The 26376-nt window shown below is 36.0% G+C and overlaps 1 protein-coding gene across 2 annotated transcripts in view; it reads left to right on the forward strand.

The window, feature by feature from the left end:
- SPOCK3 (SPARC (osteonectin), cwcv and kazal like domains proteoglycan 3) overlaps positions 1-26376 on the forward strand; it is a 157460-nt gene that overhangs the window by 45251 nt on the left and 85833 nt on the right. Inside the window, exons 2-4 of one of the 2 annotated variants that reach the window (XM_062492856.1) lie at positions 12038-12046; positions 12136-12181; positions 25456-25570. In XM_062492856.1, the coding sequence (XP_062348840.1) occupies positions 12038-12046; positions 12136-12181; positions 25456-25570 (170 nt within the window). The remainder of the gene's footprint in view (positions 1-12037; positions 12047-12135; positions 12182-25455; positions 25571-26376) is intronic. The other variant, XM_062492858.1, reaches the window with a different exon arrangement.

The raw sequence follows: 26376 nt of genomic DNA on the forward strand, positions 1-26376 counted from the left end.
CTGCAAAGCCTGTGCTCTTTACACACCCAGTGAATCAAATATTAACAAGGAAATGTCAGGTAAAGAGGACATGGAGACAGAAAGTCTGATTCTCCTTACACTTCTATAGTGTACTTCTTTCAGAATCAACATGGAGTCAAATTAACAGAATAGTTATCCATGATGCTTTCTTTGTAATCTCATTTCCCTGTTTGGAAATGGAAGGTCTCGGCTGTATTTTACTAGATCAGTCTCCTCTGTGCTGAGCTTTACTTGGGCAGGGAATCTACTGACTGACACATACAGTGCCTTGCTGAATTTGACATGCCATATTTAATAAAGTGTGTTTAGAAAAATACTTCATTTCTGCAGCAATATCCCTGTAATATGGAAAGAAGAGAATGTGTTTAATTAGTGATTGAAGTATTATTTAATGTTGGTCTTTTAATAAGGCAGGTTTTGCAACTTGGTATTTCCTTGTGAAGTAAGCTCTGAATACAGATCCTCTCTGTTGCACAAAAAGTAGCGGCAAGTAATTCCACCCTCTTCCAGCTACTAAAAGATTTTTTATGTTCGAGTTTAGGACACAGGCAGGCTTGATATGCTCAACAAATCATTATAATTTGTTATATGTCAAAGTCTCTTTTTCTGCATACTTTGTGTGCTTTTTTTTTTTTTTTTTAGTAGTGATTAAAATAATGGTGAAGCCTGGTCCCAAGGGTGAGAAAAATATTTGGAAAAGCCTTAATGGGCTTATGTGGATTTTGGGTCAAGTCTGTGGGGAAATGTTCTCAAAATCTAGGATTAGAAACTTGATATGGTTAAATGAAAAATGAGGTGAGGTGATTTGCAATGGATTTTTTGTTTTGGCAATGTAAGGCTATTGAGGTTCTTACAGGAATGTGGACTGGGGTTTAAAGGTACTATAAAAAGAACACTTAATTTGGTCTTCTATAATTTTGGCTCAGTTTAGGCTTTTAACAAAGATGAATCTCATTAAACTACTACAGAAAATTTCTGAGCAGGAAAGACAATAGCTTTTTGTGAGAAGGAATAGAGAGTTCTGTGTTTTGTCATCCGTAGTATAGACCACTGCATCAGGGCTGAACTCAGAAACTAAGAGAGAAAGAAAGATTAGGAAGAGGTTGAAGTTCACAAATTGCCTTCTATTTTGCCTACTATTTGGAAAGATCCCAAAATAAATTGCACTGTAGTTTGTAAGAATGATTACCATTTGGCAACATTGAAATTAATCTCATTCTGGGGCAGGATACAGCAGTTTTTTAATGCTCAGCAATAAAATACTATTTTAAGGCAAATTGAAGACACTCACTGTTCTTGAAGCACAGGGAAAGCTCAATAATGCAGAATTTAATTTCCTAATTGGATACCAAAAAGTTTAATCTTCCCTTTTGGGAGGGTGTGTGTGTGTGCCTGTGCATGTATGAAGAGTTGTGTCAGTTGTAATTGCAGCTGCTAAGAATCCAGCCCAAGTAAAATAGTCAAGTCTTTGGTGTTAAGTCCCTCAGAAGTAAAAATGTTTTTCTATCAGCATAGTCCTTTCTAATACACTGGTCCTCTGTGAGCTCAGCATGGATTTGGTGTGTCACATACTGAAGCATCAGCAGGGTTTCTTGCAGCCAGTGGGATTATCCTTTGTCACTCATCCTGGCAGGTTCTGAATCTGCTAGGTTTGAGAATAAAGTCCATAATAACCTGACATAAGATCTGAGGGACTGAGATAACAGAATGCTCTTGTAGGTGGGAAAGGAGGATGATGGTAGGGGTGCAGTAAGGTTGTGAAAGAGGCATGATATAATTTCTTTGATTGTTAAATAATAATTTCTCTTGGTCATGGTTTTTTACTGTAATAGTTCACAGATATTTGCAATTTGGTATTGGCAATTGGCAGTTAAGACACAAATATTGTGATAAACATAGCTTTTAATTTTCATGTGTGTGAACTAGTCCTTTAGTCAAATCAGTGAAAGGGAGTTAGCATTCAAACATTTGCCTTGTCTGAAAACATTTCTGCTGATGTCTTTTAGACCTGAAGAAGCCCTGAAGACTGAAATAAGCAAAATGTGACTTTTTAAGAAAAAATAGTGAAAAATTTTAAGAAAAAATTCAAAAGATAAAGACTAAGAGTAAAGAGTAGATGATTAGTTAATGAAATTTGGAGACTATGTTAGAGTTATTAGTGCACATTGTCAGATGCTGCTGCAGCAGGGTTACCAGCCAATAGACTTTTTTTTTTTTCAAAAGTTTCTAGTCTTAAATTTAGGGTAGGTTTTTCCTTCCATTCCCAGTACAGGTAATGAGACTTTCTTGACTCCTGCTTGGTCTTTGCTGACATTTCTTACCACAGAACTGTGTTCTGTCCTGTTGCATGTTCGGGATGTCTGCTATCAGAGGATCTATACCAAAGCTCTGGGAGCCATTTAGGAATGGACTGCTTCTTGATCCTTGTTCTGGTCTTCTGTAAGGGATGCATTGCAGGGCATCTTACAGCACCACGTGCTGAAGTTGATCGGAGGTTTTTGTATAAAGCAGGGACCTGATAATATAGTGAATATGAAAATATATTTCAGAATAATGCATCACTAAGATCTACGAGAAATGGGTCAATTACTTTGAGTTAAATTTAGGAAGTGTGTAAGAATAATTCCTTTGAGAAATTCAGCACTTGGTGATATATAGTTGTTCATTATCTTTTGTGAATTTATTAAAAGAATAATGCCGGTATTTCTAATCTTCCATTTGTGCTTAAAATCCTGTAGATTCCTTTACTGATATTTTGAATTCTTTTATTTATTCTTGAGGCTTTATCAGTAGAAGTTACTGCTTAAGAGTCTGACAAATAATATTGTCTTAAGGAGACATATTGAATTGTTCTTTTTCTGAGTAGCTGCTGTTATTCATAATGAGAATGAAGGCAGTCTTTGTTCTTAACAAAAATGACTAATGGCTTTATTTTCTTTAGAACCAATGGAAGATAGATATTTTGGAGGAGAACTGTTCTTCAGTAATTTCCCTGAGGAAGACTATTCTGATGCAGCAGACTTGACAGATAACATTTAGTGATTAAAACAATCATAAAAAACACAGTACCAAACTATGGTTTTGTACATATTGTCACCTCTGCTCAATAAAGATGTTAAGGATGATGTTAAGGGTAGAATCTCCATATATATTCAGGAGAAAGAGAAACCCTCATTTTCTTTTCCTTGCCTGTTGAGCTAAGATGTGTGCAAATAAACAGATGATGCCTGGTACATTTACATCCCTCAGAGAAGATCACTGTAGGACCTGACTTAGAGAAACTTCTTTAGAACTATTCCCAAACATTTGGACTAAAACTAGGGCTGGATCAGCTTCTCTGAAAAGTGAAGGATCAGGAGGGCACATCAAATGTGCTACATGCACAGTTCTTGCTATATCTGGGAGTATTAATAGAGCAAGCTGAACCAGTCTGAGCCCCTTTTTGCTGCTGCTGCCCCTGCAGTTGGTAAGCCTAGAGCTGCAGTTTGAAAGACAGAGGAAGGCCACTGTTTCTCAGCTATTTTATGGTTCCTGTAGATGTACAGTAAGTGGGGTGTTTTGACTCATGTTTCTCTGCAACATATCCTGATTTTCTTGGTATTTTAGGAAAGTTAATATATAATAGAATAGTTTTAATACATGCAAATGAGCTAGGATATAGAGTATTTACTTCATGTGGGAGTTTCTTACATGTTTTTCACCACACATGGTTAAGATACCAAAACAACTCTCTGTAACACAGGCATCGTGGCTGGAGTTAGGAAACAAAACATCTGTGAATTCGTTAAAATTAATTTACTTTTATTTGGGATTTTTAAACTTCACTGTCAGTAGGATTCAGCCTGAACTACTTCTTGCCTTGTTTATCCACCTACTATCACCAGCATGCCTTTTTTTGAAACTGTTGCAACTTTCTTGCCTTAGTATAGCTTTTGTAAAGGGAAGAAATAATTGGAATGTGCAGTGTTCTTAACATTTCTGCTATTTAAAATGTGCAGCTATAAAAATAAAAATGTCAGAAGACAGGTGTTTCTTAAGGGATGAGACAAAAACACTTAAATTGTGGACATGCTAGAGCTAGTGTTTGAAAAATTGGAACATTAGCTTCTTGGGACAGCAGCCTCTCTTGATTTATCTGAGAAATATTGTAGTGTTATATTAATCTCCACTAATATAATATAGAGCTTTTCTTGGAAGTATCTGATTAGGCCAAGTTCAGAACAGGTAAGTAATATAGCAGTATTGTAAATTTTAGACTTAAATTTCACCTTAAATATAGTTTGAATGAGCATAAATCTTACAATTTCTTCCTACAAAGACTGGTGTTTTTGGAAAGAAGTTGTAGTTGTGAAATACATACCTTAAGGAGATAAACTAAAGCCTAAATTTCTTCTTAAGAGCATGGGATGTTCAGCTTGCAAATGTTTTTCTAAGAAATAAACCCTGACTTGGTTCTGTTTAAATAAAGATCTGCCAGTGGAATCCCTTTCATCTGTAGAATAACTACTTTTTTTTCAGTGAGACAGCTGATCTTTTCCAAATGTATCTAATAATTAAGCCCAATTCAACATATATTGCTTGCTGAAATATGTATTTTCCCAAATCACATGATATACCATTGCTGTACTAAATCACCTATCACCCTGAAATCTGTATGTGCTTCTTCTGTCTTTTTCTTCAATTTGCTGAATTTGTAATTTTCTAATGTTGGCAAGAAGTGTGGTAATTTCTTTGTAGCCTATCAATCAAAAGGGATGACCGAGTTACTTAGAATAATTTTTTTAAGGTTTACAAACCTTATTTTCTCTTGTCTATATACTTGTTCTGTTATTGATGTTAAACTGCATGACATCTTATTTAAATTCCTTAATTGTAGATATCAATTATTTTCTTAATATCTATGTAGCACCATTTTGAACTGAGACCAGTAATTTTAACTACTTCCCTCTATTAAGTTGCAAACATGTATGCATGTGGTTTTCCTTCCATCCCATTTTTTGTTGGCGTATCTGTTCTTATGTGCTTTGTAATGACAATAATACTGTAATTCCTCTCTCATAATATTTTGTATTCCTTAATTTCTTCCATTTTGGACTGTTTTCTCCCTGGGGTGTTCTTTGTCTCCATGGCAATGAGAGGTAGACTAGAATATTGTTCTGAGCCTTAGCGTGACAGATTTTTTTTTTTTTCTCCTCTACTGGGAGAAAATTACCAAAATTCTGTCCATGCAACTGGCATGATATGGTAGATCTCATTATTATCTTTGTAATTAATTTTCTCCAGGCTGGAAAATGAAGCAAGCAAACAAAAACAATATCAACAAAAGTTTTGTAAGTTATTCCAGGTTTTTATCCCTGACATGCTAAAAAGACATAAATTTTCACCTTCCTGAATGAAAATTGGTGAGTAGCATTTTTGTTCTCCTCTTGATGTGGTCAGATAAGATTGAAAACATGTTTTCCAAAAACTGCATAAGAGGCAAATGCTTTCTTAGACACTTAGCAGATAGTTAGAGTGATACTGTCCTTGTGCCCTCTGTGTGTCCACATCTTACAGGACTTCTGTCCTGAATATAATGCAAGTTTTTGTTGCTGCATTATACAAAAAAAAGCGGGTGGAGGGAGCGAGAGAGAAGATTTTGAAAAGACAAATTTCATGAGCTCCTGTGGTTTGTGGAGTAGTGCAGCATTTCATACAGAAGGTGCATCCCAGCCCCCCCCAGTCTCCTTGTGCACAGAGCTGTTACTTCACTGTACAAGGCTCTCTGGCTAGTCTAGTGCCCTTGGTGGATCTCTGCACCGAGTATTTCTTAGCTTTTATTTTTTTAAGATGTTAGCTGTTTATTCCTGTTTCCAAAGATCTCCTTTATGCAGTTCACCATTTTTTTTAATAGAACCAAACCATATCATCACAGTCATATTGTCATTCTCTTTCAACGTACTAAGGTAAATTCCCTCCAGCCCCACATATGTTATCTGAGCTCCATGTATAGTCTGCTGCTATTTTGCAATTCTTGGCTGGTTGTGGAACTGTATGCAGAAGATCAGGGAGTAATTTTTGCCCTTGTTGCCTTGGGCTGGTGTATTAGTGAAGTAGCACCTGAAGAAATGGAGCAACAACAGGTCTATGAAATGCCTGAGCAGGCATATGAAGTCCCATGGGTAGTCTTTTACCTCACATATGTCATCTATTTTATTTTTTTTCCTCTTGTTGTCTAGCAAATGTATTTTAAGGCCTTCTTCACAAGTTGAATCTTGAAGGCGTAATAGGACGAGCATGACCAGAATTTTTGTATTTGTAGTGAAAATATGGTTTATTATTTCTTTTATTCATTATGAGAAATGAGATGCACTTTTAAAGAAACAGTGTTTGAAATTTTACTGGGATTTAGAAGGTTATAGTGTTTATGCTTTGATATTAACTCCTTCCTTTTCAAAATGTTTTTCAGTATTTTCTCCATATTTCTGAATATATGCTTTAAATGAGCATTTGGTATATCTTGGCAAGTGATTTCAAATACTGTGCTATTCAAACTCGCTGTTAGTAACTCTGCTAGTACCAAATAGGCAGCATCCACAGAAATCATGTTGAATGGGAGCTGTACAAGAGAGAGAGCTAAAAAGTGGTGGCTCCTAGCCCAGCTTCATCAATGGTACTAGAAACACTAGACAAAAGAAGGGAGCAGGACAAACATTAAATGTGGGGAGCTGAGTGCCAGAGGCACTGGAAGCAGCTATTGATTCTAATTCTGCTTTGCCAGCCCCATGAATACAGGTCCCAGGGGCTGGAGCCCTGGAGGAAGCTGACATCAGCCTCCCTGGAGGCTGGCACTGAGCAGCAAACCAGGAAAAGTGCCCTTTCACCTCTCCGTCTTGCACCCTGCTCATGGAGGCTGGGTTCCAGACAACCAGGAAAGGAGTTTTGCAGCAAGGCTCTATCTTGCCTGCAGGTGTTTATGTCTTTCTCTGCCAGAGGAACAATGCTTTTTTACCTCTGGGGTGGTTAATTGGTTTTGAGTTTTTCTCATCTTGGTTCTTTGAGTTACTGAACTGATTATTACCTTGACTTCTTGATTCTCAGAAGTATTGATGCGAAGGACCACTACCTTTATCTGTATCTGAGTACTTTGTGCACTGAACTCCTGGTGGTTTTGGCTTAAACTAATTATGTTTCTCACAGGAGACTTAATCTGGAGTCAAAGCTGGCAGAACTCACCATTTTGCTAGCCTGTAAATATCTTCTGGACTTGTTTTCTTCTAATTTCCTAAGTATAATAAATGTGGTTTTTAATTTTTTTTTAAACTGATTCACTGAAGAATGGTTCCTGCTCAGTGCAGTTCTTAAATATGGCTTAATGGGAAACATAGCAGGTATTTCAGCTGATGAGAAAAGGGAGACGGATCCTGTTGAGAAGAAAATCTTAAGCCAAAAAATGTGCTAGATAAAACAGTCCCTGCCCTCCTGAGCCTAGTTCTGTTCCTAGTTCTACTGCAGACCTGTAGCTATATAATGCTATGTAAGGTCTGGCAGATCGAGCAACCTATTGAATGCATCTGGGAAGATTAGTAAAAAATGTCCTAAGGAGCACATGGTCCATCCTGGCTTCTTGCCTTCACAGGTGTTCTGAGATACATGAGATGCTGTGATAGTAAATAGGTTTCTGGGGAGAGTAGTGTCTGCCTTATTCTCATGTGTGCACAATCCTGCATTTAAAGGGCTGAGCTAACACTCCATATTTGTGCAGCAGAGAGCTCACGTGGCTTATGATAGATCAGATGCCTGTGCACATCAGTGGAGATTAAAACCAGCATCTGATAGGCAAGTGAGTATCCACATGCTGCTGAACAGCTTGTCTGCATCCTGGATGAGATTTCCAGACTGGCTTAGGTTGAGGAATTTTCCAATACATAAGAGTAATGTGTTTTCCTGGTGCAACTTACGGTTCCTCAGTTCTAGTTTATGTTTTGGAGCAGTCCTCTCATGAGATGTGTGTTTCTTAGTTACCTTGTGTATACTGTCTGTGGCCCTCATTTATTTAAGGAAACAACAGTGTTTAGGACTGGTGGATTTCCTGTATGATGGCAGGTTTGTTGTTGTCTCATCCTTTTATTCCTGTAACAGTTCTCCATGTGACCAGCAACTTCATACTTTGTAGGATAATGATGATCTCACTGACATTAGGCTGAAGGTCCTGGAGCAAAATACAAGTGGATAAAGATTTCTGCACATGTTTAATGCTTTCTTTTTCCAGCACTGGGAGGAGGTTGGTGCAGAGATATCAGATGACTCTACCCCAGCTCTTTCAGTGAGACTTAGGATACAAATATCTGTTTCACAGTCACTGGGAAGGTTTGGGGCAGATGAGTCAAATCCTCTGCTATTGGACTGGTGCAAAGATGTGAAGGGGAGATACTTGGTAAGCTCAAGTTTGCTGCAGAAGTGGGCTTGAGGCAAAGGGACAGCTGTGATGTGGGACAGTTGACTGAACAGAATTGGCTTGTTGGAGTCTGAAAGCAGCATAGCAACCAAAGAGCAAAGACCTAGCCTAAAAGAGGTAAAGAGCTTACGTGTCAGATGAAAAGCAGATGTATGTACTTGAGATGCAGATAGAAGAATTGGAATGGAAAGCCCATTAAGAACTCCTTGAAATTTAAAAGAGTGAATTACTCAATAGGAAAACAGCTAATGGCATTGAGGGAAAAAAAAAATCTGAATCTAATACTGTAGTTTTAAATTTTTAGGGAGTGTGTGTAGCCAGAAAAGCTTTTGCTTCTAAAATTGTCAGATTCAATTCCATGTCCCTCATACTGAAGTATGTAACTCTCCTTTGTTAAAAACCCCAACCCCTCTGTAGGAATAGGGAGGGGTTGTGCATGTATACAGATACCGGCAAATTTATTTTTTGCATTATGGTAAGTCATATAAAATCTGAGTGGAATTTTGTATAGGCAGAATTAAGTTTGCTGTTGAACAATGTTCAGTTGGAAGTATTGTTTCTTGAAAAGTTATTAAAAATGAAGCCTGAAGGTTTTTTGTTGTTTGGTTTTTTTTTTGTTTTTTTTCATTAAGCTTTTTTGTCTTTTATCATACTTAAATGTGATTTTTTTAAAAACTTGTGTAATAAATAACTCCTTTTTAAGAATGAAAGAATGCATATAGAAGAATGTTGAAGGCCAAAAAAGCAATAAAAATGTTCAAGGCAGATTTTTCCCCCCTATTTTTAATATATTTTCTGATTTAGCTGATGATTTGGTTCTTTTTGTAGGGTTGTCAGATTTTCAGTTGACATAGATTTTTTTTTTTGTAGTAAGACCTTTCAAGAAAAAAAATAGTATCAAAGTGTATTTATAATTGTAGTGTGAACTTAAGTTCTTAGAAACACTTCGTCACTATGACCCCAAATGAGCGTGATGCTTAAACATGCATAATTTTAAGGCATAGATATTAAGCTCATTGAAAACCATCATCCATGGCTATTATAAGTGCTTTTTGTCTTTCAAAGAGACACTTGAAAGAAGCCCTGGCATTTCACATAGTTTCAAGGAGAGCAGTAAGCATGAATTTTCTGTTTAAAATGTAGGAATACCTTTAGCTGGAAAATACTGAAAAAGAGGTATGGTTGCTGCTACAAATCTGTGACTTTATTCTGCATGCTTTTACAACTTGACCTTTAGCATGCTCAGGATAAAGGCAAAGAAACCCCTAAAGAAATTCAGAAGACTTAAGCTCTGTCCTGAGATTCTGAGACATTGACTTTTGCATTTATAGATTGTTAAAGGATACTTTACCTAGAGATGGCATGATGCTACCCAGCCTTCACTGTAAGCTGTGTATTCCTTTAATCTGTTTTTATATTAAAATTATGAAAACGAGGTTTTGTACGTTATATAATGATCTTGATTACATTCTGCAGAGGATATTGAACATTATTATAATCAGACTTAGTAACTGAAGATTATGAAAGGTCTGAATGTAAGAGGAAGCCAGGTTCTTACGCAGAAGGTTAAAGAGCTTCAGGAATATTTGTAAAATTGTGAAGCTGTAATTTATTGAAGCAACTTCTTTACTTAATCTGACAATTTTAATTGTTTGTAGAGGCACTTAGGGATTTTCTTTCACATACCCAATAGTGGATTTTATTTAAGTAGTAGCTGACTGAAAAAATTAATTCTTTAGGAGAATCAACATATGTATATATGGTTTATGGGTATTCACATTTTGAATTTAAGATGGAAAATTCCATGCAAACCATTCAAATCATACAATAAAAAAGAGCAAAAGCACTGACACAACCTACAAAGACAATAGAGGGGTAGGTACGCTCGGGAGGAGAATACAGAACAAAGTAGTGTTGTGTTGTGTATAGATCCATAATGCTGCTTCATCTTGAATGCTCTGCACAATTCTAGTTGCCAAGAAGACAGACTTGGAAGAGATTCACAGAAGGGTAACAAGAAAGGTACGGAGTTGCTTTGTAGACAGAAGTAACTCAGCAAGACTTCTAGCAATGCCTCAGGGATATTATATTTGGGATCTGTGAAGTTGTCTGCAATATAGAGATGAACAAGAATTGATTAATCTTCTGGATGTTTTGAGGCCATCTTGAGAACATTTAATTTATACAAGCCCCACTTGTACACTCCTCCTTAAGCAAAATGCAGGATGTTTTGCCTTAGAGGGTATATTTGTCACATTCAGGATGACTTCTCTTTTATTTGAATAGCTTTATGTTCTAGATATTTAATTTTTCACAATTTTAATAATAACCCAATTTATTTGCATGGGCTTATTGTGAATGAACATTGTTGATTTAGTAGAGATGGAAAGAGAATCTACCACTTATATTTTTTTTCCCCAAGAATTATAATTTTTGCAGCTCTGATGTGACTCCTGGAACAGCATTGCCTTACAGCTGTTTCAAAACTGTTCAGAACACCCCTGTAGCAATAACATCATAGCGACTATTAGGAAGAATATTTGAAAAACACTACCATAATTGCAATTTCTGCTTACTTCTTGTGTGATTAAAAAAAATGACAAGCCTGTGTGTATTTTATTATAAAGTAAAATATAGTAATTAAAAAGGCAAATCGCATATACTGATTGTTGATCTGTGTAGCACCAGAGTAAAGGAATGGGTAAGTATTGGTACAGAAATATAGTTCTGTTTTGCACTTCCAGATTCTGCTCATTTCTTTCTCTTCTCTTTCGAAGCATAAGTTTTTCTAACAACATTTTTACTAATAGAACATAATCAGTCAAATACAGTTACTTATTTTTTTTTTTTTCTTTTCTTTTGGGGTAACAACCCAATGAGTGTTCTGTACTTGCAAAGAGGTATTTGGTACTTGATCATTTTTAACTTCTGAATGTGTGCCTTTGACAACTGTATGAGATTTATATATTCTCAGTAGTTAAAATTTGTATAAATTGATGTTTTTATACAGTGATCTTTTAGCAAGCGGGATGGAACTGCTGGATTTGACAGTACATCCACTGTGTTTTGTTAAGTTTAATTTATGCAGACTTTAAAATGTTTGGTAGTCTTTTTAGACTAATGTAGACTTCTACTATAGAAAATATTTCATTCCAGAGAATAGTTAGTTGGATTAAAACATAATAATAAATAATTCCAGCCATTTTTCTGTGACACCTGTTATCTGAGATGTGCAGATCAATCTATTGTCGTGGCTATAAATTTGTAAATTATTTTTCTAATTTTTTGAGAAATCATGCATTGAAAATATAATTATTTTTTTCAATATCTTTGAAGTTAAAATACAGGAAAATTAATGTAACATTTTAAAAACAATGTTAGAAACATTACCTATGTAAGTACTGTAAGACATTTTCTATTTTAAATGCTAGTGAGTAATATTTTTGAGTAGCATTTTTACTTTGAGTGATTCAAATGGCCTCTGAATTACAGTTTTATTCTGTATAAGGAATTTGTCCCATTATGATAACTGTAATATTTTTCTCTCCTTTTTTTTATTTTGCTGCTTGCCTTTTCTAGGAAGTAGAGGTTGGTATGCTTCTTCTGTCTTTTATGATACTGTGAACTTTTCATGGATTCCTTGTTTTACTAAATTTATATTGTTTCTCCCCCTCTAGGATGATTATTTTCGTACATGGAGTCCGGGTAAACCATTTGATCAAGGTAAGTTTCTGCTCTTAGGCACTTGTGTGGGATAAAATTTAAGTAATTACATTTGTGCTCCTGTTCTAGAATACTAACAGAATTTTGTTAATTTGTGTAATTTTCTCTGTCTTCAAATAATTAATTTAAAGAGGACCAGAAATTCAGCCTAATTATAATTTTATGTCTATGATATTTTCAAACATTTATTGATTACACAAAGAGATGGGAGCATTAGAAACCTCCAAAGTAGCTTAATGTTTCCCTTGGAAAAAACAGGAAGTTTGGAAGATTTAGTTTTATTTGTATGTTTAAGTTAAGAACTCATGCCTTTTTCATCAGATGCCCAACTGAAAACAGGCATACAGTCCAATACATGTCTTTTGCAGTCAAGAAAAAAATTATTAAGATTTTGAATCTCTCTTTATATCCATAGGATAAAAGATGATCTAGAAAAGCAATTTTGGGAGTCTGTCATGTTCAAGTGATCTATCTTGAGGCAAAATGCAGCTGGAGCTTTGGGAATGCTGCACTACAATGGGTTTAGGCTGAGAATACTATGAGCAAATGCAGTAAATATTTGCATTACACATTCCCTCCCCAGGCTTGAAACATAATATTTACTGTCAATATAATCCCCCTCATGTATGTTGTTTCAGAGTGTATTGCTGCCATTTTAAAACTACTGAGAATCTTGATACTTTTTTTAATTGCTCTGAGAAATGCTTCAGGGACTTTGTCTTTTCTAATAGTACCAGTGTCATAAATGCAACGAAGAAATGGCGCAGGGGCTTGTTAACACGAGATCAAGATAAAAATATGTTGTGAAGATAGTGTTTATTCAATTTCAAGAACTTTCTCCACAATGGATACTGACTTGTGAGGGATATTATTTTGTATTAATATTAGAAAAATATGTGGTTCAAGGAATTGGTAGTTGTGCATACTATAAAAGCAATGGATGTCTTAAATTTAAGCCTTCCAGTCCCTAAAGGGGCCTGCATGAAAGCTGGTGAGAAGGAATTTTTTACAAGGCCATGGAATAGGGAAAGTGGCAATAGCCTTAAGCAGGAGGAAACTAGGTTAAATTAGATATTAGGAAAAAATTCCTCACTATAAGATGGGGTGAGGCACTGGAACAAGTTTCACAGAGAAATTGTGAACTTCCCATTCCTGAAGATGTTGAGGACTAGGCTGGATGGGGCTCTTGAGTAAGGTGGTCTAGTGGAAGGTTCACTGCCAGCAGTGAACAGGAACATTGTAACTACATGATATTTAAGATCCCATCCAACATTAACTATTTCATGATTCTATCAATACTGTTTTAATTCATGCTTTCATACTTTGGCACATTTTGAAAGGCCTTTTTATGTTAGTATTCCCAAGTATGTCAGAATTGCTCATGTAGACATATCTGTGTAATTCTATTTGTATTAATAAGAGTTTCTATATGGAAATATGTATGTCCAAGCATACTAGGTAGGTAAGCTAGCCCTTACTGTGAAAATGTATAATGGTATTTATTCCCAGGCTGCAAATTCTATCTGAAAAGATGGAAAAATATTATGACTTAGATTGCAGTCTACTAACACCATTTCTTAAAGCAACACCTGACATTTGTTTGAAAAAGAGGAAATTGTTCCCATTGAACTCTTGTTTGTTTGTATCCTTATAAGATAGAAAAAACATATTTAATTATTTTGATGGTATATTTATATGTGTATACACCCCTAAATGTTTTTATATTTCTATAAATCCCACAATGTAACTTGTTAATAAGCAATTATGTGGGGCAAGTATTACTCTTGGAACAAGTCTGAGTGTTCTGTTAGCGTATTTAGTTACTGCTAAAAAGCGGTTTTTGCTCTTTCAGTGGTTTCAGAAATAAGCAAGTAGAATGTTTTGTGTCTAGGACTATTCAGAGTTGACTACTTTAGTATCTTTATCAATGTTTTATCAATACTTACTCAAATTAACCTCCCCATACACACACAGCATTTTCTGACGTATTTTCTTCACACGCCACTTTTACATCAGATGAAAATATACAGAATACTTCTGGTACATTTTATTTTTAGACTACAGATGGTAGCAGAGCTTGAAGGGTGTAAGTATTGAATGAAATTACATACACAAAGACACTGGTGTAATTTTGTGAAGTGGAAAGGATGTTTTCCTTTGCTCTCTAGAAATACTTTGGAGGAAAAGTGGAGTATATTCATGTAATTGAAAAAATGCAGCATGACATTTCTGTGGAGGTTGAACACCCTGAAGGTACTGTTGGTTTGTAGATGTATTTATAACGTTTCTTGTAGACCATTTCCATTAAATTATTTTTGGCTTTTGTTGTATCAGGTTATATTAGATGTCTGTTTATAGTAGGAATTTTGTGGATACTGTTGTACAACAAAACCAGATTTTGAAACTATTTCACTTATATTAGTTTAATGTTTGCCTTTTAGCTCTGTGTTTTTCATCTACCTAGTTCCGTAATAATTTGGATAACTAAGGATATCCAGATATATGCAAACACATATTTATAATTTGCAAATACATTTCTGTGCTGTGAACTGAAAAAAAAAATCAGAGTAATATTCAATATAATAATTTAATTCACTCATTTGCAAGCCCTGGGAAGTCATAAGGGAGTTCACTGAAGATCCATTAGTTGAAGACTGAAAACAGTCATTTAGAATTAGGTTTGCTGCATTTGGTATGTGCTCCCATGATCTGGTTTTTATGGTAGAACTGTTGATGCTTTTAAACTAGAAATACATCTCCATCACTTTCAAGATAAGTTGCAGTGCTTTTCAATTAAAATGTATCACATAGCACTTTAAAATATTGTCTCAGATAAAGAAATAATGGTGCCTTTGTAGGAGGACACTATGAATTTCAAAAAGAGCAGAACTGAAAAGTTTTTAAAATATTTGATGCTTATTTACTATTAAGACTAAGCTATATTTATTCTGGTCAACAGTTTCCAGTTTCAGGTATTTAGGTATGTTTAGGACTCTTGCTCACAAATACAATACATTAAATACTATATTAAACAGATTACCACTGGTTTTCAGCTAGCCCTTACCTGGAAAGATCTCTTGTACATTTCTGAGCAACACTTCCCTGGTGCTTTTTCTTAATTATCTGATGCTGTGCTTGAATGATTCTTTTATTGTTTCTCTTTTATAAGTTTATCTATTGTGGTAACATCACGAAAGTGCCTTGTCCTGTACAATTCACAAACTTGGTTCCTAACTCAGGTTCACTGGATAATACACATCTGCTTCTCTAGTTACTGCTTGCAAATAGTTTCGGTATTTATTTCTGTGCGATCATCAAATGGATTCTAAACTTTATAGCTATTTTTAAACGAGGCTGTAGAAAGGATTTTTATTGAAGGCTACACTGACCCCATAATAAGAGCTTTTGCTTGCCATCAGTAGCAGTCTAAGCCCTTATTCCTGCTGTCCTGACATCTTTGCTTTATGCCCTGATGTTAGATCTAGATATTGAGGATTATTATAAGATAAAGTAAGAAGTGGGGTTTTTTTGTTTCTTTTTAACATGGCCAAATCCTTGGTTTGGGTAGGTGTTCAGACCCTCGAATAATTATGTCAGAAAACTGGAGATGCATTGAGGGGTGATGGTGACTAGCCAGAGGTACAGAACCAGAGCTTCTTGAGCTGGCAGCATGCTGAGAAAATGGTGTGTGGAACTGTTTCTTAGCAGTTACTAACCTGACAAAACTTAGCCCTGCAAATCTCTCACTTCAGAAGTCCAGCTTCTCTCTACTGTGCTGGCATGTCCCAGGTAATAGTCAGGTCCATGAGCATCATGTACCTGAAAATATTTTGGTATGTACTAGGACTGCTTCTTCTTCACAGGCTCACTTAAATTTGCTTAACATAATTTGCTTATGTTTGCTGCAGAAATTCAATACGAAGGCATGTAAAGCAGCTAATAAAGGTATGTATTAAGAATATGAAATTGGAAATAACATGGCAGTTTAGTGGTGAGGGAAAAGGAAATAGTTTAATAAATTCCTTTAAAAGAACCAAACAGTAAGCAAGACTGTTGTCTTAGATTGCAATACAAGATGTGACCAGAGGTATGTATTCTATCACCATCTGTTAAAACCAAGAAGAGCAGCGTTCCTTATCTCTTCCATTAACTCATCCCTCACAACTCTGGGGGTGATATCCTCTGTTAATGGGCGCACTGTTAAAACCAGGTGGAGCAGTTTTCTTTATCTCTTCCACAACCCATCTTTTATCCAGAAAGATACCTTCTGTTAACGGGCCATTGAGTCTCACTACATAACCAATAAAATTGCATCATCCCATTATAAGATGCCCTATGCAGAAGGAAGAGCCAAGCATTTTCTACCTAAAGAAAATCTAAAATTGAGAACATCAGAGCAGCCTTTTTCTACTAAATTCCCAGTAGAAGACCAGGCCCGTCTTCACCACCAACTGAAGAGAAGAAAACTACACACTTCTCCACTGCTTCAACAGAATCACATCTGTCACTCCAGGAGGACTGCAGCCACCATTTAATCTGACTGCTACCAGCCTCCTGACTGACACTGTCAGGTTATATTCTGATTCTGTCAGTGCTTTGTTTTTTGTATTATTGTATTTTTATTTTAATTTTCCTATTAAAGAACTATTATTCCTATTCACATGTCTTTACCTGAGAGCTTCTTAATTTCATAATTATAATAATTTAAAGAGAGGGATTTTACATTTTCCATTTCAAAAAAAGCTCCTACCTTCCTTAACAAACACCTATCTTTCAAACCAAAATGACTGTAAAGAAGAAAGAAGAGCGGTACATAGTTTTACTTGAATATAAGAATGAAACCTGAAATACTAGAAGTTGCCTTTTTGACCTGTTTAACTTCTTGTATTTTAAAACCTATTAATCTTTAAAATGACAAAAATAAAGGATGCTAAGAGGTACTCTACAGAATTTATTTTATGTGGAGGCTATCACAAGTACATTTCCTGGTAATTTTTGTTATTCCAGGCTTCTTCAAAATGCAGATGTATTTATATTTCTGATGTATTAGATATTTCATATGCACAGTCAACTGGATTCTGGTTTTGCTGGTTTAAAACATTTAAATGCTGAAGTTGATTACAGTAAAATGAAATTATGGTTAAAATTACCTCTGTAACTTAAGAATACATAATGAAATACCGAAATTAGAGTTTTCCAAGAGGCAAAAATAAAATAATTAAAGTTAGAAAAAACCTCTAAGATCCTAGAGTCCAACCTTTAACCCATCACTTCCGCACCCACCACTAAACCATGTTGCTGAGTGCCACATCTACATATCTTTTAACTGCCTGCAGGGTCAGTGGCTCAACCGCTTCCCTGGGAAGCCTCCTCCAATGCTTGGCAACCCTTTCAGGGAAAAAAAAAAAAAATTCCTACTAGCCGATCTATACTTCCCTGGTGCAACTCGAGGCCGTTTCCTTTTTGTCCTATCACTTAGCTGGGAGAAAACATCAACTCCCACCTCAATATAACGTCCTTTCAGGGAGCTGTAAAGGGTGATAAGGTCTCCACTGAGCTTCCTCTTCTCCAGGTTAAACAACCCCAGCTCCCTCAGATATTCCTCATTAGATCTGTGATCCAGAACCTTCCCCAGCTCAGTTGCCCTTCTCTGAACATGCTCCAGCACCTCAATGTAGAGAGAGGCCCAAAACTAAACACGGAATTAGAGGTGTGAATTCACCAGCGCTGTATCTTATATAGCATGTTGTTTTGCAATAATGATCGTCTTGGCAAGTGAGACAATAGGTGAGAGAATTTTCAGGAAGATGCATTTCTATACTTACAGGTCAGCAAATTTTTCTTTTGCCCTCACTGCCCAATTTGAAGAACCCAGAGGTCAGTTCTAACACAGCCAGCATGTCTTTAAATTATAATTTAGTGTATTTAGGAAAGGCTAATATATGTAATGCTTAGCTGTTTGCTAGTAATATATCACTATTGTAAATGTTCAAGTAGTCTTAAGGAATTATTTATTTTCTGCCAAATCAAGGAAGTGAACATTTTGATACAAGATTTTTTTTAAAAAAGTACTTTACTAAAGCTGTTGAAAACCTAAAAAAGTATGCCAGGGAAGTGTGCACTTGCATTTGTCCTTGTATTAGTGGGTTTGGATATCTTTGCAGAATAATTGAGAGTTCCTTATATAGAAAAGAAAGTCAATGTAATTGTCTTAGTTTTGTTGTCGCTTCCATCAGTCTGAGCCCAAAATAACTATGTTTTTCAGCCATTTAAATAAATAAGATAATTTCTGAATTGTCACAGATAATGGTAAGGGGGAGGCTTTGACTCTGTCTATGTGGAATTTCTCATTTACATCTGTTTTTGAGCTATGTGGAAACTATTCTCTTCTAAACTTTCAAGAAATACCCAAAAGACAAAAAACAAAATAACAGGAATGTTTCTGAAGCAGAGATCATAGGTATTTGTGAGGGGGAGAATATCTTATAATTCAGTCTCTGCACAAGTGGCTTAAAAGGTATGACTCAGTGTAGATGATTGTTTTAAAGGGAGTGGAGAAAGAAAGAGTGAAGTATTTGAAATTTTGTGAGCTTTAGTGGGTTTGTTCCAGAGGAAGAACAGAGACTGGCACATTCAATTTTATTTTATTTTTTTAACACTTATTTTAACTTATCGGTACCTAGAATGCCAGGTACTATGTTATGAATCAGTATAATGGCAGTTTCATGTCCTTTTTAAAAAAACTTTATTTGCCTCTGGGAGCAAAGGAAATATGCAGTACTTTGTATCAGATAGTTGTAACCAGTGTCAGATGGTTACAAATTGGTATTAGATGTTTTTTTTATCAGAACTTTTGTGTAGCATAATTGCAACCATTGCATGGCAGTTCGAAACTTGGTGTTGACATCCCAGAGCTTGTAATACAGAACATTAGGAACTGTGGTGCTTTTTTACAGAAGCCTGATAAAGAGGCTTGAGTCATCAGTATGAAGAGTTCTGAGCACTTGTGAGAGGAGAATTTCTTGGGTGTAAGCTACCTCTGTACACATAGCAGCCTTAATTATTGAAGCACTTCCTCATAAGTTAGAAACAGGACTAGACAATCAATGATGTTCAGGGATTTGAATCTTAAAAAAACTTTTAATTGCTTCTTTGGCCATCTACAGAAAAACCTCCTTCTAGCCTTCTTACTGAAGTTGTAGATTCATGTGTCCAGATGGAACTAGTGTTTAGGAAGATTCATCTTGTGAACATCCAGCTGTTGTTACCCATTCTGCTTTTTATGCTATATAGTCAATCTTACATGCAAGTACAGTCCCTGGGAAAAGAAACAGAAATTTGAGATTCCTCTTTTTTCAGAACTTTCCCATCAAGTTACTGAGGTGAGCTATTTCTTGTTCATGCTCATTTTTATTTATAATTTTCAGATTTCTAAGTGCACAGTGATTCATTTTTATGTTGAATTTAGGTGTTTATTCTCAGTAGATATGTTGCATAGTAAGATGCATCAGCTTTTCTTGTTATGAATCCACAGTGTAGATTCAAACCATCTGTGACCAAGGAGGGTCTATGTGTGCACATGCAAATTTTGAATGCTGATCACTGTACAATTTAGGCAAAACATAACCATTACCGCTATTAATTTTAATTAAACATTTATCTGGGCTCCATGTTAGCTGGCAGTATCAACTGTGTGTTTATGTGCTCTGCCTTGCTGTCCTCCCTAATGTTACTGGAAACAGTGGTGCTGGGATTCTGCAATTACTTACATCCACAACATTTGTCAGTGAGAAATCCTACTGTAGCAGGTGAGAAATTGTCATGTTTGAAAATAGAGAAGTAAAGATACTCATGGTCTTTAGGTACCTTCAGGAATTGTGTGAAATATCAAAGGAGGCAATGTAAGTCATTCCCTTCTATGGCTCTGTCTGCATTGGGTTATAACCTAGGCATTTGACCTGATTATTAGTATTTTAATTGAAACTTTCAGATAATTTAGGGGTTTTTTTTCTCCCTGCATTGTCAAATATGAAAACTTTTAAGGCAAGGTTTACTTGCCTTTTAAAGTATTAAATTACTCATGGGAATTACATGACTCATGGGATGCACAAAGCTTAGCTGAAATTTTGGTAAAGGGAAACAAAATATGGAGTTGCTTCTTATTTTGCCCATCAGAAATGAATCAGAACATTGGAGGAAGAAAATGAACTTTAAGTCTGAAAACTCTGTCCTTAGCCATTTCACCTTTCATTTTACTTGAGAGTGGTAAGGAACATGTTAGAATGTACTCAAAAGATTGTGGAACAATGATAATTTACTCTGTTTTCTGCCGCAGTGCTGTCATTAAGAAAATTCTTATGTTGTGGCTTTCTAGTCTTTATTTCCTGTTATATTCCCTATAAAAATGATGTTCTGACTAATATCAGTTTTCAGGAGCACTAGCTATAAATTAGCTTACAGAAGGGATGATGGGAAGCTTTTCTTAATTGCTTTCTCAAATTTGAATTATAAATAAATAGATAATTTTGTAATTATTGAATCGAGTTTTTGAATATTAATTGCTTCCTTACCGTGTGAGTAGTACAAATCCATACTAATCCATAAAAGTCAGCAGAAGTGCCTCGTTGTGTTCCATAATTTTTTGGCAGAGCAATTTACCTGCCATTTACAATGTAAGTTCTTAGAGAGATGGTAGATGTTATAAAACATTTTATATTTTTGATATGCTTTTTGTGACAGTGATATTTTTCTGCTTGTTGAAATTTATTTAACATGACATTTCATGATATTGTAGCCAGATATACGGACAAATGTAAAGTAGGCTTGCAGACAACCTATAGCTAGTACAGCTTCCTGAATATTAGAAGCTGTGTAAAGCTGAACATTATCAAGTTGTTAAAGCTAAGACCAGGCCTGCATCATTAGAAGCTTGTTGCGTGTGACATTGTGGGAAGTCAGCTGGTACAGTAGGAAAGAGGTGATTCCTGACAAGGCTTACATAAATATATTTCTTACATCTAGAGTCTCCTCTCCATAGTGCAAACCTTTACCTGTTTTCAATCGCAGTATAATTGTGCTGTACAGTTGATGTTTTCACTTCAATTATGAGGGGCAAAAGCCTCTAATTTTCATAAATATTATATTTTAGTAAGTGTTAATTGGATAAAAACTTGGATTGATACCTGTTTCATGTTGAAGACAATGTTTGTGATGAATACATCAGTCCCACTGGGGAATTTTGATGCCTGTGATGATTTTAGAGTGATAATTATACTTTGTCAAAGCTGCTTATTTTGGCAGAAATGGAAAGAAACCCGCAGTGTGGTCTGTGAAAGTCTGCATACTCTGAATGAAGTGGGGGAATGCCAGGAATGTTTTGTTAGGGGGAGCTAGAAGATGGACTGAAGAAGTAAAGGCTTAGTGCCATGTCTTTCTTGATTTAAATGAGTTGCATGCTTAGCGAAAATCTGTGATACTTTTCCTGGAATAAATGTATGCATTTTCATGGAATTCTAAGATATTTAGGATGACTCCTTGAGAGACCAGATACATAATCAGATGTATCTCTGCATTGTAAGGAGAAGAACTTCAGCATGAAGAACTTCAGACCCTGGTTTCCAAATCTGTTTTTCTTGTGGTTCAGCCTTTATTTCTCATGAAAATTATTTGTATGTCAGTTCCAAGTATCAAATAAAACAGACTCACAAGAATGGCAAGCCATTTCCATGCTTTTGTAAATACAAAATTTTTTTTTACTCCTTTTAAAGCTGGCAAGATCGCTAATGCAATCTGATATGGATGCTATGTACTTTATAGTGTAGGATTGACTAAAATCATCTGATATTCAAAGAGAAAAAGATGAAGACTTACAGTGGTTTTTATGGTTTCTAGCAACATTTATTTTTGTGTTCTTTCTTGTCTTATCCTCTGGCATGTTGTTAGTGCAGGCAGACATTTACTCTTCAGTTCACTTTTTTGCATTCCAAAAATCTGCGGTTTTTTATCAGTTATTTATCTGATCTCTCCTTTGCTGTTTAATAAAAAATTTTCCAAGGATCTACATCATTCTCTGACTTCTGCATGAGTAAAACTTAGTTCAGTAATGTTGGGGGTTGGTTCTTTCCCTTTTCCCCTCTGTGGAATTTTCCCCATTGTCATGCAAAGATACCTGTTGACTAGACCCTCATGGCAGGGGGAAGTGGGGAGGGGAGGGAAGAGGGAAACCCCTCAATATTCAAACATCCAGAAGAGGAAGCGGAAGGCTCTGGCTCTCCCCATTTCCCCCGCGGAGTTCGGACGAGAAGGACGATCGCTGCCTGTGTCCCATCCCTGCCATCCCAGCACCAGGAACCATCCTCACTGCTGTCAGACCCTGCCCTGCTGCCTTCTCGCTGTAACCTGCCACCATCCAGCACTCTGCTGAGCACCAGGACCCACACCGTGAGCGGAGAGCTCTCTCTCCATCTCTCTCTCCCCCTGGGACAGCTCTGCCATCACCCCCAGCCCTCCTGCAGCTCTGCGGGACCCGCCCGCCCCCAGCACCGGGAACTGCAGCTCAGGGAAAAGGTGCCTGCAGCCAAAAAACACTGGGACTGAGTTACTGTTCTGTTTGTGGGTCATTTCATAGCTGTTGTTGTTCTTGTTTGTCTTGTTAGATACACTAGTAAAGAACTGTTATTCCTACCTCCATATCTTTGCCTGAGAGCTCTTTTAATTCCAAAATTATAATAATTTGTAGGGAGGCGGGATCACACATTTCATTTCAAAGGGAGGCTTCTGCCTTTCTTATTAAATACCTGTCTTTCAAACAGGACAAGTAACTAAGAAAGTTTCATGAAACGGTACTGGGAAAAGGGAGGTCGTGTCACACAGTAAGGTGAGGGAAAAACACTTCTAGAGGGAGCTCATAGCTGACAGAGGACAAGTTCAGCAGGTCATGGAATGATAATGTGAGGTAGTGTCAGTGGCAAGACTGTGAGTGCTGAACACACTTTTGAATATAAGAATGGTTTTGTGATTTTGGCACCCATTGCTCTGCTGGTTTACCTTGCTTAGTGAGTATTTACCTCCCCTAAGGGGATCAAAAGTTACATACAGGGCATGATAACCACTGAGGCAGCAAACAGTAAAATATTATATTACATATATCAGTAAATACTGGAAGGCCTGGTTCCTATTTCATGCTCATCTTCATATTGTCATAAAGACAAAGTGGGAAATTACCACCTCTTGCTTGTAAAGTTGGGTTCTGCCTCTAATGTTTTGCCAAAATGCAACATATTGCCAAAACTGTATTTTATGGCTAGCTAAATTTGATGGAATTATCAATACATACCTTCAGAGTCCCAAGAACTTTAAAATGAAGTAACCGTTTCAGTGGGAATGGTTACCTGATCTCCCCTGTTCATCCTTTTTCCTGAAACCTGTTTCCTTCTTGGTAAAAAACTCAGCATCCTTATATGATTCCAGATTTCTGTTAATCATGTTTTTTAAATTCCATTAGCCTATTATATTTTATACAAAAGTTGTCTGAAGATAGGCCATATTCTACTATTGCTACCTTAGTGTCTCCATCAGGGAACATTCTGGGAAGAGATACTTGGGCCAATACCTTAAATGATTACTAGTGGCTGGCATTACAGTCTGGCTGACTTAAAGCACAGAAAGTATTTAAAATGGAATCTAACATCTAAAGTAAATTGGAGAAGGATAGGCTCTCCTTGATTTTGACTCCGACTCTCTAACCCTAGTTCAGTTCTTTTTTTCTGCAGTTTCTTCCCATTCATATAGAACTGTTGTAATCAGATTTATTCTGGATTACTTGTGGTGGTTGTATGGCTAGTTTGCTATAGAAATAAAAATTTTTGAAAAAGAATACATCTTTTCATATGTCTTTTGATGCGATTCACAAAATACTTTTTTTCTGTCTACACTGAATTATTATTACACTAATGATTGCATCACTTTTCTGCCTTGATGATAATATGATGTATTTGTTTTGCACAGCTGAATGTATTCTTAAAAAAACCTGAAAAAGTCACTGCTCAGACTATATTTAATCACACTTGGCACTACAACATTGTGCTTCAAAACTGCAACTAATGATCAGCTCGGTTATGCATGGTTAGCAGGCTTAGGTTAATATACCTTGTCAGGTCCCATAGGGATGTGGTTAAAAGATTACTTTTGATTGTGAAGAACAGAAGAAACATACATTTTCTTTCAGAAAATATATATGCAAATGTGTGCTCTCAGGCACATGGTGTTATTGTTGGGAATGTCTTTTGCAGGGCTGATAGTTGGACTTGATGGTACTTGTGGTCCCTTGCAAATCAGAATATTCTGTGATTCTGTAATATTTATAAGCAGATGCAAGAAATGGGGAAAGAACATTTCTGAAATACAACTGAATACTGGATAGTAATATGCTAACGTGAAGAGGAGCATGGGAAAAGTGAATTCCAGTTATTCATAGCTTTCTTGATTTAAAACCAGGTACCAATAGGGGTAAAAAAACAGTTTTGGACTACTTAGATTACTTGAAAGGACACCATGGAGATTGGAGAAGTTGATTGTTTCTTGTGAGAGCTTAAACTGGCAGATGCTTTATTATATTATAACCAGGTAGGCATGGCTGCTCCAGAAAAATGCAAGTTTAGTAGTAAGCAACAAACAGCATTATTTGGATCTTTCAGTATTTTAGCCAGAAATCACTGTTCATAGTTGGAATTGTACTTCAAAAATGAGTATGGATAATGACTAAAGGACCAACTAAAAAACAAAACAAAAACAAACAAAGAACCCAAACAAAAAAACCAAACCAAAACAAAAAACAAACCACAATGCATAAATAGAAACCTAGAAGGAGGAGTCACACAAATCACTCACCTGCATATTTTAGTTCACTTTTTCTTCTACTGAAATCTCATCTGAGTAATAATTTCTCAGTAAATTCAGTGTCATTGTTCACCACTTAATGTTGAGTAGGAAGAACCCAGTTATATCTTAGTAAGACTTAAGGAAAACTGCTTTCAAGGTAGAAATACCATTATTTGAGGATTGCAGTCAGAGAGTGGCAATTGTTAAAAGAATATAGCAGGGAGTACTCACCTAAGTAATACAACAGCTGTATTTTTTCCTGGTTCCTTTCAGTCCAGCACTGTACAAGCAGCAGCCAACCCCCTCCACATACTGGGTGGGTTTTATGTGTGGTGATTCTTGCCTTAATTTCACATTCTAGATAACTGTTAACAACTTTCTAAAACTATTTTCAGCTTTAGATCCAGCTAAAGATCCATGTTTGAAGATGAAATGTAGTCGCCATAAAGTCTGTGTTGCACAGGATCAACAAACTGCAGTTTGCATTAGTCACCGAAGGCTTACACACAGGTAAATACTTCAAAAGTTAATCCTATAGACATTTTTGTAGTGTTCTTAACTGACTTGTAAACCATAAATCCATTATACTTAATTTAATTACTTAACAATACGTGAGCAGGGTAGAAGTGGATTTTGGAAGTCCAAAATATTTATATGTGATTATAATGTTTATTATTTGATTTTTTTTTTTAACTGGAAGATATACATATTTAAATATTGCAAACTGCTGGTACAAATACATTTAGGGAAATATCCACTGTGCCAGTACCAAATGAATAAAATTATTGTGATAGTATCCTACTGCTGTACATTACTTAGGCATCATTACTTTTTATGTGAAGCTAGAGAACTCAAAACTGCCTGTTGAAGTGTAGGTAATAGCTTGATACAGTGTAAGTTGTTTGAGATTAGTGTTTTTTTTTTACCCTCTTCTTCTTTTCTTCCCTGTATTCTGATTTTCTTTGCATGCTGGACTGGTTAAATGTAAGGAGAAAATATATAACAAATTTGTGTATTTTTGTGGCTTTATCTGAGGCAGAAATATGAATACAAAGTACCTGAACTGTGCACTTAGTTGAGTCATGACTGTTGTGTGCTAAGGAGATGGAGTCATTGCATTTTCAACTTGAGATTGTTCTCTTTTTTTCCCACACTTCGTTGTGGGAAACAGGACACAGTAGAATGGCTAAATTTCAATAGGTTGATTTAAATAAGTGTCTGTTGAAGTGCTTTGCTCAGTAGGGGCTGCAAAAAGCTGAGGAAAATATCACTTCATTGTGTGTAGGAAGAGGATCATTTCAAGTACAGTTTAATGA

This window comes from Cinclus cinclus, chromosome 5, assembly GCF_963662255.1.
Source record: "Cinclus cinclus chromosome 5, bCinCin1.1, whole genome shotgun sequence".
Taxonomy (NCBI): domain Eukaryota; kingdom Metazoa; phylum Chordata; class Aves; order Passeriformes; family Cinclidae; genus Cinclus; species Cinclus cinclus.